The 19,816-nt window shown below is 36.6% G+C and overlaps 1 protein-coding gene across 2 annotated transcripts in view; it reads right to left on the bottom strand.

Annotated features, from left to right (window-relative positions):
• The window catches only part of LOC123549952 (serine/threonine-protein phosphatase 1 regulatory subunit 10-like), an 88,435-nt gene that overhangs the window by 48,130 nt on the left and 20,489 nt on the right, over positions 1-19,816 (bottom strand). For both annotated transcript variants that reach the window (XM_045338404.2, XM_045338397.2), the window contains exon 2: positions 15,640-15,705. In XM_045338404.2, the coding sequence (XP_045194339.2) occupies positions 15,640-15,642 (3 nt within the window). In that variant the 5' untranslated portion in view covers positions 15,643-15,705. The remainder of the gene's footprint in view (positions 1-15,639; positions 15,706-19,816) is intronic.

Here is a 19,816-nt window from a genome sequence, read left to right on the forward strand (position 1 = left end):
CCTAGACCTTCCTGGCATTGAAAAGAAGGAAACAGAGAGTAATGCTGTTTAATGTATGTAGGTGTCTCATAAGCCAACATGACGTCCTTTTCAGGAGGGGTGACATTACAACAAGCAAACAAACACTTTACTTTGCTTTTATAGTTGACAAATCAACACTAAGACGCTATTTTGTAATCCATGCTGTAACTTTTTTTAGCGTTAATTAACTGGAATCTTCAATAGTATTATACTTTATTTCCCCCTTCATTATTTTTTAATTAGGAGGACACATTTATATACTTTGACATCTGTCTGATAGTCAGTCAGGCAGTTGGTTAGAGTAGTTCAAATCAGTCAGTTATAAGAACTGCGTCTGCTAAGCCTATTATTTGACTGATTTATAATAATGTATCAATACCTGTCAAGTTGTACTCGTACAATTTCCATGTTTTCACATTTGGTTCTTATGTTCTTGGCGTTAGGCCCTACGTGTATTCTAGTTTACGAAAATGTCGGATATTATGGGATTATGTTTGTCAGGGAAGTAACAATGTAAGAATGAGTAAAGTTGTAAGAATGGTCTCCCGTGGTGAAATGTATATATTCGCGTAACAAAAAATCACGGTGTTTTGATTTCGCGCTGTCAATGTTGACCGCGAATATAGCGAAAATTAAACCTCCACAAATATAAGCCACTATACAGTATATGTATTGCCATAAGATCTTGGATGAGTTTAATTTTGAACAAAATCAGACCAGAGTTATAGGCCCTTGATTTTGCAAAAATCTCTATTATTTTACCTTGTTTACATTATAACACCTTTATTCCTTCAGCAATCCAAATAATATTTACATAGAATGTGTATGAGCATAAGATCTCAGACGAGTTCGATTATGAAAGAAATCTGACCATTAGGACTAGAGTTAGTCACCCTTGATTTTACAGAAATTGCTATATTTTCCCTTGTTTACACTCGAGCAACTTAATTTCTTCACCAATCCAAATAATATTTACACAGAATGTGTATGATTAAAAGATCTTGGATGAGTTCCAAGAGCTAAATCAGTTTAGTAGGACCAGAGTTATGTGCCCTTGATTTACAAAAATTGCTATATTTCACATGCATTTTTCTTTCTTCACCAGTCCTAATCATGTGTATGTGATTGACTTGAAAGTTGAAGTATATGTCTTAAGTGGTCTCAGATTATCATGGTAGATAATTCGGGACTGATTTTATTTCAAATTACCTCCCTTTGTCTTTAATTAAAATGAATATATTTTGTTAACTACTTGCATGATTGGTTCCAAATTTCATTTATATGATCAAGCGGACCTAGACAATCAGGGTCCATTCGGAGTGGATTTTTGACAAATAACCTCCCTTTATTTAATTTGAATGGATATTTTCATTTGATGTGCATGAAACTTGGTCAGACTGTTAGTCTCCATGAAATCTCAAATGTTTTTATCTGGGTCACGCGAGTCAAAAACTAGGTCACCAGGTCAAATCAAAGAAAAAGCTTGTTTACACTCTAGGGGACACATTTTTTATTCAATCTTCATAAAACTTGGTCTGAATGTTTGTTATCATGAAGTCTTGGATGATTTAAAAATCTGGGTCATGTGGGGTCAAAAACAAGGTCACTAGGTCAAATCAAAGGAAAAGCTTGTTTACACTCTTGAGGTCACTTTTTTGCTCCAATCTTCACAAAACTTTGTCAAAATGTTTATTTCTATGAAATCTTGGACAAGTTCTTATCTGGGTCACGTGGGGTCAAAAACTAGGTCACTAGGTTAAATCGAAGAAGATCCTTGTTTACACTCGAGGCCACATTTTTAGTCCAATCTTAATGAAAATTTGTCAGAATTTTTGTCTCCATGAGATCTCGGATGGGTTAAAAATTGGGTCAGGTTCGGTGAAAAACTATGTCACTAGGCCAAATTGAAGAAAAATCTTGTTTGCATTCTAGAGGCCATATTTTTGCTCCAGTCTTCATGAAACTTGGTCAGAATGTTTATCTCCTTGAAAACTCATGATGAGTTTGAAACTGGGCCATGTGGTGTCAAAAACTGGGTCACTAGGTCAAACATGTTTACAGTGATATGGTGTGTTACTCTGGTGAGCGATCTAGGGCCATCTTGTTAAAGTATCCATTATATGCATATAGGAAATGCTATATACATACATGAAAAAGTGACTGCCCCCCTCTGCTGGCCATATTTTCAACAAACTGGAATAATTTTAATAAACTAGGTATATGGTTACAGAAGGAACTCTTCCTTTGCTCTAGTGACGCCGTTTTTGATTTAGATAATCTAGTTTCAGTCTGTCCTGTATTTCACAGAGGCAAACATTCTGACAAAGTTTTATGAAGATCAAGAAAAAAATGTGGCCTTTTCATTGTTAACTAGGTTTTTTTCTATGACTAAACTGAGCAACCTAGTTTATGATCTAAGGTATCCTAATATTGAACTGGACCTAGATTTCACAGACAACTTGAGACAAGCATTCTGACAAAATTTATGACATAAGCAAAAAATGTGGTCTCTGGAGTGTTAAATAGGTTGTCCTCTGATTTGACCTAGTGGCCTATTTTAATACCCCTGATAATCCAGTTTCAAAACTGACCTAGATTTTATAAATACACTCTTGACAAAAGATTTATGAAAATGGGGTAGAAAATGTGGCCTCAAAAAGTTTCCCTATTAACTGTTACTCCAACATGGCCAGTTATCAAACTTCAACAAGATTTTATTGAAAGGAACATTTGTGTACACAACTTTCCTTTAGAATGAAGGCACAATGATGTAACACTGAAATATTGCATTTTGATGACAAAACAAGGGCACATCACTCATGGCCTGCAAATATGATTCTTTAACTGAACTTGCCAGTCTATTTAGAATACCTACATACCAATTATCACTTTAATATACTGCAAATCATTGATATTCCTTGGCGACTGATTTTCATGTCTAGGAGAAATACTAACAAACTGTACAAGAAATGATATTAGGGGCAGTAGTTAAGAAGATAGAGTGAAATCGAGAAACTTGCCAAAAAAGCTTTAACCTAAATGAAACGGTGACAAAGATGCTAGAAGGGAGATAATTCAGGGAATGTTTCTACCATAGAAATGCGCCTCTTGTTATAATATATGGCTGATGACGTGGAACAAAAATATTAGAACCAGATCCATGTAAAATTTAGTAATAACCAAAGTGGAGTGAAAGTGCATCAAAACATAACCATGGAATTAAAAGCAGAAGGGATACAATTCAAGAAATATATGAGCAGAAGGATCTGACACGATGCCAGTACCAGTAATGATGTAACAATTTAAGTTAAACTTAAATCCATCAAGTCAAAGCAGATCATTTATATATTATAGTTTGCAAGTGCACCTGAACTTCACCCTGAAATCGTACGTAACACAGTTATAATTCATGAAATATTGGTGTCAAGAGTAATGGATCTAATGTCATATGCTGTGGATCACCAGAATAAACGAGTTGGATTTTACGGAAAACCGACACCAAAAGGTCATATATCGCCTATCACCAGGTAAACACTTGTAATTACAGAGATGGAGCGTAAGTGTATCAAAATTCTAGGCAAGGTGGAATTTATGAGTTACTGGCGGTAAAGTTATGACCCCTGCGTAAATGTTGGTGCGATGATGATGAAAAACTACAGCTAAATATGAAGCAAATCCATCAAGTAACAGAGATAAAGTGAAAGTATAGTTACACTTCAACCAATCTGTGGATGTGAATGCCAGAACAGCAATCACTTTTGAATCTTTAAATACTCCTCTTATTGAGCACTAGTCAGTTTTGACTTATTCAAGGACCATAACTTTTGAGATCCTTATCTTAATTGACTAGTAATAGATACACACTCCATGTAAGTATGGACCAGAATACAAAGAATCAGTGTGATAGAAAATTTTCTTGATTTGAAGAATTCAAGAACCTCAACTTCGGAAATACTAATCCAGTGTGGCTGGTCAAATTTGGATTAGTTCTAAGCCGTACTCAAGTAACTGAGTAGACACTGAAGAGTAATTCATATGCAAAAACTAAAGTGATCAGGACTATACTAAAGTTAGATAGCAAACACGTCATTTTTACATTTTAAGTTATTAAAGCAACAGGACTCAAAGGCCACTTGGACTGTCCAAATAATTATTATGCCCATAGATGTTCCAAGTTCCAACACTGGATAAGAACTGCTTCAAGAAGCATTCTACATTTTTAGTGTGATTATTAACCCGTTATTTCTGCAGTCTTCAGCCTTACATTGGCATAACTGAGTTATGGTTTCGGTTACAGCTGGAAAGGGTTGAAATCACATGTAGGAAACATTACGGGTACACTACCTCTTTAGCGAAAGGACAGTCAACTTTGGATATCTCATGTAGTTCAAGGGTTCTAACTAGTTACTAGGACTATCATGCTGGTTATCAAAGCAGGCAGAAACATTATGCCAGTCAACATTTCAACCAAGGCCGAAGACAAGTGGATAAAAACTACTAGTGAGTTGACACTGTAACTGTTTTGCAATTCAAGGGCAGTAAATAAAGAGCCATACAGACAATCATGCTGGTTTTGAAACTTGGACTATGCCAATAAACACTCTAACCAAGTTTGGTGCACATTACATCAGAACTGCTTTAGTTAGTGAATGGACAACTTCAATGCATGCTGCACCCCACAACTGATCCCATAATACCTCCAATTTGACAGGCTTATAGAAAGGCACGAAACTACAATGTGTCTGTAAGACATATGGTGTGCCCCCACTGGTACATTTGTTGCAAATAAGGGACAATAATTCAAATGTTTGCAGTCTTTAGCAAGTAAAGCCTCAACAAACAATTTATATAAAGGATTAATTATTCTAGGCCATTTTTTTTTTACTCTGAGCATCACAAACAAAAAACCACTTCTTGGCTATTTCAAGAGTCGTAACTCTGTAATTAGCGCTAAAATCTCAAGAAGAATGCCAAGTGTGCAATGTCACATCATGATAAAGACTCGAGCAAGGTTTCGTGAATTTACATCAAATACTTTTTGAGCTAGGCATGTCATAGGTAAAAATGTGCATTTTTGACTATTTCAGGGGCCATAACTTTAGAAATATGGGGTGGCGCCAGACGAAAAATAGGAGGTGCTCAAGTTTATATCATGTTAAAGATTCATGTAAGTTTTCATCAATTTATATCAAATACTTTTTGAGCTAGGCGTGTCATTAGGTGAAATTGTGCATTTTTGACTATTTCATGGGCTGTAACTCTGGAAATAGGGGGCAGAGGCAGACTAAAAGTAGGAGGTGCGCAAGTTCATATCATGATAAAGACTCATGCAAGGTTTCATCAATTTATATCTACTTTTTGAGCTAGGCACGTCACAAATTTTTTCGGACCGACCGAGTGGGTGGGGCACAACTAGTCAAATTCAGCTCAAAATAAACACACCTTACTGAACTTAATACTTTTGACATTTAATCCAGAATGCCAAACTGCTATGATATATGCTTGTGCAACAAGATTCTTCTCACTCTATCCTTATTGAGAAGTCTACAGGTAGTTCGTCAATTTTCTCTTTTTGACTAATTCAAGGGAAATAACTCTCAGAGCAACAGATGATCAAACTGGTAATTGAACCTGACCAAGTTCATATGCTCTTAAACATTCTAACCAAGTTTGGTGAACACTGGATATGACCTGTTCAGTAGGCAGTGTCCATTCTTGCAACTTTAAGTATTCAATGGCCATAACTCAATTGTGACTAATATTCAGCTGGTTATGGAACATATCCAGAATTTTATGACCACAAGCATTGATACCAAATTTGGTGAACAATGGACGAGATCTACTAAAGTTGCAAATTTGCACAATTCTGAGATATTCAAGGATGCAGTCTGGTCTGACCAACAAGATCTCACAGATAAACACATTCTGTAAAAATACAATTTTAACTGGTTCTATAAGTGAAAGTGCCGGAGTATTCTAAAGGTCAAATACTTTTACATCAAGGGTCATCCACAAGGTCATATCTATGAGTCCAACTTTAATCATAATCAAACTTGACCAACACCTTATGGTCATACACATAATAAGACTGATGGAGAATAAAGTTGCAAGTTTGATAAATCAAGGGCCACAACTCTTTCCATTTTAGTTTTTGTCCCACATTCAGACTTGACAAATATCTGGTTCTGAATAAGTTGTTAGAAAAACATTTGTGCTCGAACAAATTAATAACAAATAATGTTCAAGGACTACAGCCAATATTAAATTTACAGTAAAACCCATTCTACGGCTAAATATAATCCACTTACAAAAAGGGCAATGATGGCCCTAGATCAGTCACTCTAATTGCACAGCTCAAAGATAATGGAACTATCCTAAAACAAGAGGGCCATGATGGCCCTATACTGCTCACCAGAGTACCATTGCTCTAAATGATAAGATCAAGTTTTGACATAGATCACATAGGCATACACTTTAAATATCATCAGAATAAATATTTTCTTGTAACAGTTCCTTTTGACCTATGGGTCACATACTAGTCATAGCCAATCTCCATACCAAGTTTTAGGGTGCTTGGCTCAAATGCTGCATTTTTGAACTAGCATGACTATTCCTTACCCTGGAAGACTTAAATAACATTTAAAACCAATCTCATTAGATGCTGCTGAGGTATATTCATTTACTAGGGATGGGAACGAATACTGAAATCAATATTCGAATATTCGGTTTGCCATATTCGAATATATTCGAATATTCGGTTTGTTTTAATGGAAGCTTTAAATTCTTATTAAGTGATTGGCATATACACAACGTATTCATTTGTTTAAAGCGTGGATCATCGTACGTAATAAGGCCAAAAAATGTTTGTTTCGGGTAACCCGTTCCTACCTAGCAAAACCTGCCGATCCTAGCGTTTTATTTCACGATTATGTCAGAATAATCATGAACAGATTTAACTAATTCAGTGTTTTAGCTTCAAAATGATACAAAAAATCAAAACGATTATAATTTAGACCGTCGCAATTTTATCTAAAAATAGCAGGTCGTCCCATTTAAACACGTGACGCGCTGTTGTATTACCGCCGCCATTTTGAAAATTTTCAATCGGCGTGTAAAAATCGTCGTGTTAAAAGCAAGTAAGGCAGACTTAAACCTCCTTCAACATGAACTTATGCATCAATCATATGTTATTTCTTGATTTTATTATAAAGTACTTCAAAATTTAATTCGAATACGGCCGATGGCGGATGAAAACCGATCCTGCGGATGGTCTGAAACGTCATACAAAATATTGTGAAAAGATCGACAATATCTACAAGTTTGGTGTTGTTTTCGAAAAAAAATAATTCTACAACTTGTTACATAAAACAGGTGCCAATAAAAATGAACAAAAGATAAAAAGATATCACATTTACGCCTAATACAAACTGTTAATCCGTAGCGATGACCCCAGGTAATTATGCATTGCAAGTTTCTTGTTAATTGGACATCTTTTGACATGCATCTGACACATTGACGCCTGGGGTCTGTTGCAAACTGTTAATCCGTAACGATGGCCCCTGCCAATTATGCATTGCTATTTTCTTGTTAATTGGACATCTTTTGATACGCGATAAACAAACATGACATGGTTTTATTCTGTAGAATTAGCATGCTCATGTTGCCCAAAATCAATGATACTTATTTTGAAAAAAAAATATACAATAATTTACGAATATTCGAATTTGATTTTCATATTCGAATATTCGACCGATTTTCGAATATTCGAATATTCGGATATTCGTTCCCATCCCTATCATTTACATAAAATAAAGGGAGGTAATCTGTCATAAATTCAGTCAAAAGTTATCTACCCTGATTGTCCGAGTCTATCTGATGACATAAATGACATTTCAAATCAGTATCTTTATTGGTTACTGAGATACACCCATTTTAATTTGAAACAAGGCAGTCTGAAAGACAGCTAAATTCCCCGCCACTGCTATGTATAGTGAAAGGGTAAACCTTTGATTTTAGCTGTGACCTTGACCTTGAACTGACATGGACTCTGCACAACGTCTTGATGAGGTGATCATTTGACCCAAGTTTCATGAAAATCCTTCAAGGGGTTTAGGAGATACAGAGCTGAAACCGTTGACCTTCAGTTGTGACCTTGACCTTGAGTTGACATGGCTGACTCATGAGTTCTTGATGAGGTGATCATTTGACCCAAGTTTGATGAAAATCCTTCAAGGGGTTTAGGAGATACAGAGTGGACACAAAATGGAAGGCTCAAACCTTCAACCCTTAGTTGTGACCTTGACCTTGAGCTGACATGGTTGACTCATAATTTCTGCACATCGTTTTGATGAGGTAATCATTTTACCCAAGTTTTATAAAATTCCTTCAAGGGGTTAAGGAGATATAGAGTGGACACGAAATGGAAGGCTAAAACCTTTGACCTTCAGTTGTGACCTTGACCTTGAGCCGACATGGCTGACTCATAAGTTCTGCACATCGCCTTGATGAGGTGATCGTTTGACCAAAGTTTGATGAAAATCCTTCAAGGAGTTTAGGAGATATAGAGCAGACACAAAATGGAAGGCTCAAACCTTTGACCCTAAGTTGTGACCTTGACCTTGAGCCGGCATGGCTGACTCACGGGTTCTGCACATCGTCTTGATGAGGTGATCATTTGACCCAAGTTTTATAAAATTCCTTCAAGGGGTTTATGAGATATAGAGCGGACACAAAATGGCAGGCTCAAACCTTTTACCTCGAGTTGTGACCTTGACCTTGAACCGACATGGCTGACTCATGGGTTCTGCACATCGTCTTAATGAGGTGATCATTTGACCCAAGTTTCATGAAAATCCTTCAAGAGGTTTAGATATGGACCGGACACGATTTTGTTACGGACGAAGGACGGAAGGACGCAGACCATTCCTATAATCCCTCCGCCACGACAGGGGATTAACAAAGGGAGGTAATTTGACATAAAATCAGTTCATAGTTATCTACCCTGATTGTCTCAGTCCAACTGATGACAATAATTAAATTTCAAATAAGTCCAATAAATATTTACCGAGATAAATCCATTTTTATAAAAATCAGGGGAGGTAATCACGCATTGGTATATGCATGTAGAAGATACAGAGTACAAGCCTTTACAACAATATATTAGAAAAGTAAGTAAAAGTAGAAATTTCTTACCATGGAAGACACAAATAATGTTTCAAACCGATCTCATTAGAAGCTGCTAGGTATATTCATTTACATAAAAGATAAAGGGAAGTAATTTGTCATAAATTCAGTCAATATGTATCTTCACTAATTGTCCAAGTCCATCTGATGGCATAAATGAAATTTCAGATCAGTATCTTCATTAGTTAACTCTGGAACCCATGAGGGGATCTGGCGAGTTTTCGAAAGGAACGGAGATATTATGCCAATAAAAGTTGTGTGCAAGTTTGATTAAAGTTGATTGCAAAATGTTGTCTATTGTGTTCACAAGCAAAAAACAGCAAATTCTGACCCTTTAAGGGGCCATAAATCTGAAACCCATGACAGGATCCGCCCAGTTTTCGAAAGGACCGGAGATATTATGCCAATGCAACTTGTGTGCAAGTTTTATTAAAGTTGATTGCAAAATGTGGTCTCTATTAATAGTGTTCACAAGCCAAAAATGGCAAATTTTGGCCCTTTAAGGGGCCATAACTCTGGAACCCATGATGGGATCTGGCCAGTTTTCCAAAGGAACCAAGATATTATGCCCATACAAGTTTGATTAAAATCAAATACAAAATGTGGTCTCTATCGTGTTCACAAGGAAATTGTGGACAGACGGACCGACGATGGGTGATCACAAAAGCTCACCCTGTCACTACGGGACAGGTGAGCTAACAAAAGGGCATTGGAGGCCTGGAGTCGCTCATATCTGACCTAGTCTTTACCTTAGGTGACCCAGATTCCAGAATGGCAAGCCAGGTTTCATGGTCAGGTAAAAAATGGGACCTTAAAAGAGGGTTCTTGTATTTTTACGATTTAACAGTTTTGGGCCAAAGAAACCTAGTTTAAACAATATTTTACGTAGGTAACGTAAACATATTGCCTAAAAAATGATTTTCTTTGATTTGACCTTGTGACCTAGTTTTTAACCCAATTTGACCTAGTTTCAAGTGACCAAAAAAATTGCCAAGACTTAAAATATCCATCTACAGTTATGTATAATTTTTTTTCCATCATTTCTTCTAGTATCCAAAATTTTGATAATTAACCTAGTTTCAAAATTTGACAGAGTTCACAAGGAACATTCTGACCAAAATTCAATCAAGATAATCTGACCTACTGTTGGCCCTCAGATGACACAATTTCAAAAATGACTAGGATCTCAGCTGGCAAGTTCCATTAGAAAATGTACCAACTGGTGTACGATTTGACCTAGTTCTTTTTCCTCAGACAATCATTCTAACAAACTTTCATTCAGATCAGAAACAAGTGTTTTTTCTATGATTTTGACCTAGTAGACCAATATTTGACCTCGCATATGTACGATATAAAGGAAAAATCACTTGGTGCACTAGCCAGAGCTCAAGTAAAAACCATCCAATATTACCCTCTACCTGTATATATATCACTGCTCAGCAAGTTTTGGAAACAAAAAACTATCAAGGGTGGCAACTACACTAATTCCAGTGGAACCAAAGCATATTTTGACCGACCTGTAGATCCTTACTACACATAATGCCAACAGAATTAGGCCAACATCTGAATGCATGGCAACATCCTGTGTAAAACAAATTCAAGGGCCTCAACTCCATCAAAAGCACTATGGATCCTAAATACACATTTCCAATTAGCTCCTCTTCAAGCATGAGGGAGGGGGGGGGGGGGGGGGGGGGGGGGGGGGGGAAGCACAATTTTAAACAAAATGCAAGAGCCACAACTTTGCTTAACATTTTCCAACTGGAATCAAGAGGTAAATTAGACAGCAGAACCACCAACTACATATTTCATCTGAACAGCCCATTACTTTTTTATGCAAGTCAAGGGAAATAGCAGCCGTTTTTGTGAATTCTCCTAAGACTGGTTTCAGTATTATTTTCAAGACTTTTTCTTAATGCAAGTGATTTTGTTCACATGGAATAGTACACTTGGTCTCTATATGTGAGTGTTATGTTGTTTGTCCCATTTATAGAACATGGGCTCATAAACAAAAGCATTTCTAATAGCTATGTATTACTTTATCTGTTTCACTTCATAAAGTTTTGTTTCGGTATAAAAAAACCCATTACCAGGCAGTTTTCACTTCTAAAGTACTAGCCTTTGGATATTAGAAATGCTTATGTCAGTGTATGTGTGTGTTCTATATATTCTTGTGTCCCATTCTTCATGGGCTCATAATTCTGAATGTTTCAACCAACACACCATTATCTTTAAAAATTTAAAGCTTTTGAAATAGATCTAACAATAATTTTGAAAATGACATGTATGTAACATATAAATGCCTCCCTTACATTATATATAAATTCTTCAATTTTCACAATTTTTCTACCTTTCTTTATTCCAGCACATAAGATGATACATTTAAGACTATGACTGGGATTATTTATATGCAGCAACTGCTGGAATTTTATCTTGAAAATTTCTGCATTCGAAAATATATGTGACTGTACAACTGTTTACGGATATTTTCACACATTTAGAATATATACTTCCTTTTGAGACATTATCAACCAATGAGAAAAGAAATACCGAAAAAATAGTGGTGTTTTGGTTGTAAGGAGATACAACATAATCACCATGATAAGTTTTTCACAGCAGCAAAATTTATTTCCTTCAAAAAAAAGCTGCATATGAGGTTCAGTATACCATATATAAACTTCACTATGATCTATTTGTGAAAAGCAGACAAATTCTCGATATTAAAACTGAAGGAGCATGGTTGCTCTATATCACTCACCTTAATACCGTACTTGTTCCAAATTATAGTTTTCAAAAATTTTTACTCTTGACTGAAGCAATCTTGACCCAATACCAAAATTTATCAAGCATAACCTTAGACGTCAATGTCTTCAAACTATCACCATTGGAAACATCTTGTTCAAAATTCAAACCTGATAAAAAGTACTGTGCTCTGCATACTAATCTAATATTGATAGTTTACATTCAAAATCCTAACTTTGCCAAAAGTCTTTTTATAAAACCTTTTCTTTTAGATTTTTGTCTTACCAATTTCATTCTCTAAAATGATTTAAGTTTTCCTTTCCATTTGATAATAAACATAATACTTCTACCATTATCTTGCATCCTTTAAAGTAGATATCTGAGTAACACTGGATAAAACAATAAGTTCCAAGGTAGGGTTTAACAAGCTGTCCTATAAGTGTCCAAATCTGAAAATCAACTAGTGTCTTTACATCCAAGTTGACAATGTCTTATATATTTATAAAACACATCCGATTTTTTCACATGTACAGTACACGTTTACAAATCCTGCAGTCAGCTTTGTGTTGAACAGTTCTACTGAAAAAGACTGAGAAAACATGCATTGCATTTTAAATCACATCCATAGTTTTTACATGTAAACAGGACCTAGCAAAAATTTGCTACTTAAATTTTAAACAGTTCAAGATTTGATGAAAACTGTAAATTTATACAGATTAATTTCAACCAGAATATTTTCGTTTGCAGGTAAATAAAGATCTTTCCCTTGCTATTATTTACATCAAATAAACCCTTGAATTCTTTTAGCATTCTAGCATAAAACTGCAGTTGTAGTGTTTTAAAAGGTGAGTTAAATAATGTGACATGTGCTGTTTACACATCTTTTATATATACATGTTCCATGGCAAAACATACTTTAATAGTACAGCCTTTTTATGCACATTTAACACAAGTTTGAGAAGCAATGAATGTTTATCAACTCATTTTTATTAAATTGCGCTTCATAGAACAGTGTTAAGGCATGTTTATTACCTGTTACATTGTTACATTAATACTTACCGTGCATACATACCTAGAGCATACCCCAAACAGGACTTTTGGAACATGCACCTCTGGACTGGGTTCAAAATCAATATAGCATCATCACTGAAATAAACTTCACACTTTCCCTGATTATAACAGGGATATCAAAAACCTAGGTGTAAAAGCTGCCCATCTCAATTTCTGCAAACCTATACCTAGAGACAGAAATGATTATATTCCATATATGCCACCTACATTTGACTCAAGCTTCTCCATTGGTTTATTCCACAAACAAGTAACATGTATATAATATGCATCTACAGAAAGTATGGACACGTTTCCCCTACACGACTATACAGTAGTACCTGATACAGCTCTATTAAATTGTCTGTTTGGTAACTGCACACGTAGTGCATGTTAATGTTACTACATTAGGATACATTTCAAGTAATTTCAGAACATATTTCTAATAAATGAAAGGAAGGCACTGGAATCCTTTGTCCATATTGTCTCGGCCACAAAATTCAGTGATCTACTGATGCCAATACTGAGCACTTTTTTCCATTATGAACACAAAAAAACTTTTTCACACAGACTTGACTGGGCTTAACCTGACAGACACATGAAACAAGAGATCACAGAGTGATCTTGGCGCCCACCAATGTGCCATTTTTGAGTGTTCCAAATTTCAAGACTTACTGACTACCTCAAGGTCAAATTTCATTTCCGTACACAACACTGTGCATGTGGTCCAAATTCGAAAGCTGTAGCTTGAGAAATCTGAATGTAGGTCACTAGGTCAATGTGATGGTCAAAGTTTGTTTCGGTACACAATCCTCTGCATGTGGTCTAAATTTGAAGCCTGTAGCTACAGAAATGTGAAAGTAGGTCACTAGGTCAATGTGAAGGTCAAAGTTCATTTCGGTACACAAAACTATGCAAGTGGTCCAAATTTGAAGGCTGTAGCTTGAGAAATGTAAAAGTAGGTCACTAGGTCAAAATCATGGTCAAATTTTATTTCGGAATACAAATCTATGCATGTGGTCCAAAGTTGAAGCCTGTACCTTAAAAATGTGAAAGTAGGTCACTAGGTCAATGTGAAGGTCAAAGTTTTTTTCGGTACACAAAACTATGCATGTGGTCCAAATTTGAAGGCTGTAGCTTGAGAAATGTGCAAGTAGGTCACTAGGTCAAAATCAATGTCAAATTTCATTTTGAAACACGGAACTATGCATATGGTCCAAATTTGACGCCTGTACCTTCAAAAATGTGAAAGTAGGTCACTAGGTCAAAATCAAGGTCAAAGGTTTTCCAGTGCACAAAACTATGCATGTGGTCCAAATTTGAAGGCTGTAGCTACAAAATGTGAAAGTAGGTCACTAGGTCAAAATCAAGGTCAACTCATGTCAAGGTTCATCTTGCCACTCAAAAATATACATGTGGTCCAAATTTGAAGGCTGTAGCTACAGAAATGTGAAAGTAGGTCACTAGGTCAAAATCAAGGTCAACTCATGTCAAGGTTCATCTTGCCACTCAAAAATATACATGTGGTCCAAATTTGAATGTTGTAGTTATTGACAAGAACATTTTAAAAGCTTTTCCCTATATTAGTCTATATGAACCATGTGACCCCCGGGGCGGGGCCATTTTTGACCCTAGGGCGATAATTTGAACAAACTTGGTAGAGAACCACTAGATGATACTACATTACAAGTATCAAAGCCTTAGGCTTTGTGGTTTGGACAAGAAGATTTTCAAAGTTTTTCCTTATGTAAATCTATGTAAACCATATGATCCCCAGGGCGGGGCCATATTTGACCCTAGGGGTATAATATGAACAATCTCAGTTGAAAACCACTAGATGATGTCACATAAAAAATATCAAAGCCCTAGGCCCTGTGGTTTTGGACAAGGGATTATTCAAAGTGTTTCCCTATATAAGTCATTATAAACTATGTGACCCCCAGGGTGGAGCCATATTTGACCCCAGAGAAATAATTTGAATCATCTTGGTAGAGGACCACTAGATGATGCTTCAAACCAAATATCAAAGCCCTAGGCTCTGTGGTTTTGGATAAGAAGGTTTTCAAAGTTTTTCCCTATATAAATCTATGTAAAATATAGAAATAAACAAAGGGCCATAACTCACTCATAAATTGTTGAACCAGTCTGATTTTCAGGGGGACACAACTAGGGTACCAATACATCATTCTGACAAAGTTTGGTCAAAATCCCTCCAGTAGTTTCTGAGGAGATGCGATAACGAGAAATTGTTAACGGACGGAATGACGGACGGACGGACCACGGACGCAGAGTGATTTTAATAGCCCACCATCTGATGATGGTGGGCTAAAAAACAACACTGACTGGCTTTTGCAATGTCCAAAAATAATGAATGAAAAACTATTATGAATGTAGATGAGAAAGCAACATTTTTTGTCTATCTGACAGTCAGAATCTTGTGCTATCAATTTGTCTGGACTCTTCTACTGCCAAATGAGAAGATTTTTGTTTAAATGTACCAGTACAGATCAAACACATTCCAATGAACATATTCCAATAACTGCATGTTACTGTCAAATAATCGTGACCTGACATAGATGCAATCTGACACAGATACCCAATCAAGTCCTGTAACCACAAAAGAATTTCAGAGTGATAAAAATTTACCATTGTGTACACTTTTTCAGTTTTCAATCTTCACAATTTAACCTGTCAGCAACACTGCATCACATCCTGAAAAATAGAAAATACATTTTTACTTTCATAGTCTCATAGGTAGAAATTAGAACATGTGAATACATACTTTAATAACAAGAGGGTCATGATGACCCTATATCGCTCACCATTAAACTTGGCCTTGGAATCATCAAGATAATCATTCTGACCAAGTTTCATGAAGATAGGGAGCTTTTCCTTTGACCCGAGTGGTGACCTAGTTTTGACCCCACATGACCCAGTTTCAAACTTGGCCTAGTGTTAACAAGCTTTTCCTTTGATTTGAGCGGGTAACCTAGTTTTTGATCCAGTTTCGAACTTGGCCTAGGAATCATCAAGATAAACATTCTGACCAAGTTTCATGAAGGTAGGGTCATAACAAGTGGCCTCTAGGGTATTAACAAGCTTTTCTTTTTATTTGACCTGGTGACCTAGTTTTTGATCCCACATGACCCAGTTTTGAACTTGCCCTAGAGATAACCAAGACAAACATTCTGTGCAAGTTTGTATCAAATCAAAGCATAAATGAAACCTCTATATCCTTAAGACTCCGGACACATTTTATGCAATCTCGCCAGGCATATGTATGTTTTTGACAAAACAGAAAATGACGTCACTTCACCTTCAGCTATTTCCAGAAGTAAAGAAAATGAAGTAGACATGCTAAACTTGAAAACGAAAGTCGTCTTTGCATTGTTTGGTAGTCAGGGGTCATGCGCACCCTGTCAAAATGTATGCGTATTGACTTCTTTCTTCTTTTTTTTTTTTTGCTAATGGGGAACCAATTTTCAGCATTTTCTAACAATTTGAAAATACCTGGGCTTTAGCATGACATGTCAGTTGTTTTTTTGTTTTTTTTGCTAATGGGGAGTAAATTTTCGGCATTTTCTAACAATCTGAAAACACCTGCGCTTTAGCACAACATGTCAGCTTTTCATCTATGAAAACATATATTTGAACTTGGAATAAACACAAATCCCACAGGGATCAGTAATGGAACAAGAGTACATAGAGATTTTTGGAACTTCATCAAATTGCTCAAAAGGTCCTTTTTGATGTTGTCTGAAAGTGTCAGTATATGCCTCAGATGTAAGATATTTCCATATTTGAGAGCTGCAGACCTAGACATTTCAGAAATATTTTCAAAATGAATTTCGTGTAATAAATGTTGATTCTAGGAAGTGTGAAAGGGCCATCAGATGCTAATACATTTTACTACATTATAGGTGCCGGAAGGGCAGTAATTCTAGAACCCATGACAGAATCTAGCTGGTTTTCGAAAGGAATCGAGATCTTATTGTGACTTAAGGCGTGTGTAAGTGTGGTTAAAATCAAATGTAAAATGTCACTTCTATTGTGTTCACAAGGTAAAAATTAACAAATTTTGGCTCTTTCAGGGGTCAATCAGGGGCCGTAACTCTGGAACCTATGATTAGATCTGATGGATTCATCATCATGGTATCTACTGTTGTTAAAGATATTTTGCAAGTCTGTATCAAATCAAACCAACAAGAGGACCATGATGGTCCTGAATCGCTCACCTATCCCCACTTGACCCAGTGTTGAACTGAGTATGACATCGTTATTTCTATTATTTGACACAGTGACCTAGTTTTTGAGCACATGTGACCTAGATATCATCAAGATAAAAAGTTCTGACCAATTTTCATGAAGATCCATTGAAAAATATGGCCTCTAGAGCGGTCACAAGGTTTTTCTATTATTTGACCTAATGACCTAGTTTTTGAAGGCACGTGACCCACTTTCAAACTTGACCTAGATATCATCAAGGTGAACATTCTCACCAATTTTCATGAAGATCTCTTGAAAAATATGGCCTCCAGAGAGGTCACAAGGTTTTTCTATTTTTCAACCTACTGACCTAGTTTTTGACCACACATGACCCAGTTAAGAATCTGACCTAGATATCATCAAGCTGAACATTCTCACCCATTTTCATGAAGATCCATTGAGAAATATGGCCTCTAGAGAGGTCACAAGGTTTTTCTATTTTTAGACCTACTGACCTAGTTTTTGATCCCACGTGACCCTGTTTTGAACTTGACCTAGATATCATCAAGGTGAACATTCTGACCAATATTCATGAAGATCTCGTGAAAAATATGGCCTCTAGAGAGGTCACAAATTTTTTCTATTTTTAGATCTACTGACCTAGTTTTTAACCCCACGTGACCCAGTTTCGAACTTGACCTAGATATCATCTAGGTAAACATTCTGACCAATTTTCATGAAGATCCATTGAAAAATATGGCCTCTAGAGAGGTCACAAGGTTTTTCTACTTTTAGACCAACTGACCTAGTTTTTGACCGCACGTGACCCAGTTTCGAACTTGACCTAGATATCATCAAGGTGAACATTCTGACCAATTTTCATGAAGATCCATTGAGAAATATGGCCTCTAGAGAGGTCACAAGGTTTTTCTATTTTTAGACCTACTGACCTAGTTTTTGACCCCACGTGACCCAGTTTCGAACTTGACCTAGATATCATCAAGGTGAACATTCTGACCAATATTCTTGAAAATCTCATGTAAAATATGGCCTCTAGAGAGGTCACAAGGTTTTTCTATTTTTAGATCTACTGACCTAGTTTTTAAACCCACGTGACCCAGTTTCGAACTTGACCTAGATATCATCAAGGTGAACATTCTGACCAATTTTCATGAAGATCCATTGAGAAATATGGCCTCTAGAGAGGTCACAAGGTTTTTCTATTTTTAGACCTAATGACCTAGTTTTTGGCCCCACTTGACCCAGTTTCGAACTTGACCTAGATATCATCAAGGTGAACATTCTGACCAATATACATGAAGATCTCATGAAAAATATGGCCTCTAGAGAGGTCACAAGGTTTTTCTATTTTTAGACCTACTGACCTAGTTTTTGATGGCATGTGACCCAGTTTCGAACTTGGCCTAGATATCATCAAGGTCAACATTCTGACAAATTTTCATGAAGATCTTTTGAAATATATGGCCTCTAGAGAGGTCACAAGGTTTTTCTATTTTTAGACCTACTGACCTAGTTTTTGATGGCACCTGACTCAGTTTCGAACTTGACCTAGATATCCTCAAGATGAACATTCTGACCAACTTTTATAAAGATCCCACGAAAAATGTGACCTCTAGAGTGGTCACAAGCAAAAGTTTACGGACGGACGGACGGACGCACAGACGACGGACGACGGACGCTGCGTGATCACAAAAGCTCATCTTGTCACTATGTGACAGGTGAGCTAAAAATGAAGTCTCTATATGGCTGCAAGACAAAATAGCAAATTTTGGCCCTTTAAGGGGCTATAACTCTTGAACCCATGATGGAATCTGGCCAGTTTTCGAACAGAACTGAGATATAATGCCAATACAAGTTGTGTGCAAGTTTGATTAAAATCAATTGTAAAATGTGGTCTCTAATGTGCTCACAAGAAATGGTGGACAACGGGCGATCACAAAAGCTCACCTTGTCACTATGTGACAGGTGAGCTAAAAATTGGGCAATAAATTGCCAACTAGAAAATGCTTTTGTACAAAAGCGCATGTCTCCCCCAATGCAAAGTCCTATAGGCAAGAAGTCAATAGGGGTCAGGAGCAAAAGTCAAAGAGACACTGATGGTTGGCTGCAATAGGGATCATCTACTTGGCATGTCCAGTCATCCCGCTAAATTTCAACACTTGTGGCCTAGTGGTTCTCAAGTCACTGTTCAGGCTCCTGTGACCTTGACCTTTCATCAAGTGACCTCAAAATAAATAGGGGTCATCTACTCCGCATGTCCAATCATCCTATTAAGTTTCAACATTGTAGGTCAAGTGGTTCTCAAGTTATTTCCAAAAAATGATTTTACATGAACCGGCCACTGTGACCTTGACCTTTAATAGACTGACCCCAAAATCAATAGGGGTCATCTACTCTGCATGTTCAATCATCCTATGAAGTTTCAACATTCTGGGTCAAGTGGTTCTCAAGTTATTGATCGGAACTGGTTATCAATGTTCAGGCCCATGTGACCTTGACTTTTAACGGAGTGACCCCAAAAATAATAAGGGTCATTTACTCTGCATGAACAATCATCCTATGAAGTTTCAACATTCTGGGTCAAGAGGTTCTCAAG

The sequence above is a fragment of the Mercenaria mercenaria genome, chromosome 15 (genome assembly GCF_021730395.1).
Source record: "Mercenaria mercenaria strain notata chromosome 15, MADL_Memer_1, whole genome shotgun sequence".
NCBI classification, from domain to species: Eukaryota; Metazoa; Mollusca; class Bivalvia; order Venerida; family Veneridae; genus Mercenaria; species Mercenaria mercenaria.